The sequence below is a fragment of the Gossypium arboreum genome, chromosome 10 (assembly GCF_025698485.1).
Source record: "Gossypium arboreum isolate Shixiya-1 chromosome 10, ASM2569848v2, whole genome shotgun sequence".
Lineage (NCBI taxonomy): Eukaryota > Viridiplantae > Streptophyta > Magnoliopsida > Malvales > Malvaceae > Gossypium > Gossypium arboreum.
The window spans coordinates 73450830-73452727 of record NC_069079.1 but is presented as its reverse complement, the minus strand read 5'-3'; the positions used below and the strand labels follow the sequence as shown (position 1 = coordinate 73452727).

Genomic DNA, 1898 nt, shown 5'->3' with positions numbered 1-1898 from the left:
AACCCTCATCTTGAACCTCCTCAGAAGCACTAGCTATATCCTCTTTCTCCGGCATTGTCACATTGCAGTCATAATTCCAGGGTACCCTTTTGTTATCCTTATAAGGAAAGGAAACGGGTTTGTGAATAATGACTTTCGGTGCTGTTTGTGTTTCAACTTCATTCTTTCTTGGTAGAGAAATAATGATCCTTGGCCGGCTAATTCCTTGATTCTTTGGTCCGCCTTCTAATGTGCATATATGTCCCTCATCTGAGCTAGCTCCATAAAATTCCAGCTCCTTATTATCCATAAGGCTTTGTACCAAAGCCTTAAACTCATCAGATTCCTGGATCTCGTGTCCCTCTTCTACATGGAATTCGCAATAGTCCCTAACTCCTCTATTCCCTTCTTTAGAGATTATCATCTCTCTTTTCACCATTTCTTCCTAGACCACTTTTATCAATGTTCTTACCTCAGCTACATCCTCTTTAATCCTTCTCATGCCAATGTCTCCAATTGCATTTACCCCTTGATCACCATGGTTTGGCAATGGGTTCTCTGTACTAGGGGTGTCGTCAAATTTTACGACCCCCATCTTGATTAGTCTTTCTACTGCCTTTTTAAAACTAGTGCAATTTTCGATTGAATGCCCTGATATCCCTGCATGGTATTCACATTTCGCGTTTGCATCATACCATTTAGGATATGGGGGTTGTAATGGTTTCAAATGAAAAGGAGCTATTGCATGCGCATTAAATAAACTTTGATAAAGCTCCCGATACGTCACCGGGATAAGCGTAAATGAGACCTTTTTAGAATTTTGTGTCAAACTAGATCCTTGCTTTTGGGAATCCTGTTGCCCAACTGTAGTTGCTTTGGGCTGACTAACCGTAATTGCCTTTGAATTATAAATATTCGTATTGTTCACCTTATTATCTTTCCTTCTTGGAGCCGATCTTATAGCCGTTTCCCCCTCTATTTTGCCACCCTTTATGGCATTCTCAATCATTTCTCCTACCATAACTATATCAACAAAGCTTTTGGTGGTACTTCCGATCATATGAGTAATGAATGGGGCCTTCAAGGTGTTAATGAACAGCATGGTAGTCTCCTTCTCCAAAAGCGGTGGTTGAACTTGCATGGAAACTTCCCTCCATCTCTGTGCATATTGCCTAAAGCTCTCATTAGGCTTCTTTTCTATGTTCTGCAAGGTGATTCTATCAGGAGTCATGTCGGTCACATGATTATATTTCCGCATAAAGGCTTCTGCTAAGTCTCTCCAGGAACCGATCTTTGCACTACTCAATTGATTGTACCACCTAGTCGCTGCCCCAACCAAACTGTCTTGAAAATAATGGATCAATAATTGATCATTGTTTACATAGACAGTCATCCGCCTACAGAACATTGTGATATGGGCCTCAGGGCAAGTAGTTCCATTGTACTTCTCAAATTCTGGCATCTTGAATTTATGAGGGAGTACCAAATCTAGGACCAAACTCAAGTCCTTAGCATCAATTCCCTGACGATTATCAGTGTTTTCTAATCCCTTAAATTTCTCCTCTAACCATCTGCAACGTTCCTCTAATTGCCTTGATGATTCGAGTCTCATATCTTCCTTCTCAGCTACATCTAAATCAGGGATGACTGGATTGGTAGGATTATCTCCTGGGTTAAATCCCGAGCCAATTTGAAAATTCATGGGTATTCCAGCATCGACTTACCCATGTTGGGACCTTATTGTGATGGACGGCCTTCGGGGATATGCCTCAAGTTGAGTTTGCACATGAGGTGGAGTAAAACCCGGAGGATGATCCTCATTATCCTCTTCAGTGATAGTCATAGGGGCCTTTCCTTTATCCGTTGCCCCTTTCAGCAACTGAGCCATTTCAGCCATCATATTCCTTTGGCCTTCCAGC

The 1898-nt window shown here is 41.7% G+C and overlaps 1 protein-coding gene across 1 annotated transcript; it reads right to left on the bottom strand.

Moving 5' to 3' along the window:
- Nucleotides 1-424: 424 nt before the first annotated feature.
- Nucleotides 425-1681, bottom strand: LOC128282079 (uncharacterized). Its single transcript, XM_053020278.1, has one exon. The coding sequence runs from the start codon at nt 1679-1681 to the stop codon at nt 425-427; it is 1257 nt and encodes a 418-aa protein (XP_052876238.1).
- Between the last annotated feature and the right edge of the window lie 217 nt (nt 1682-1898).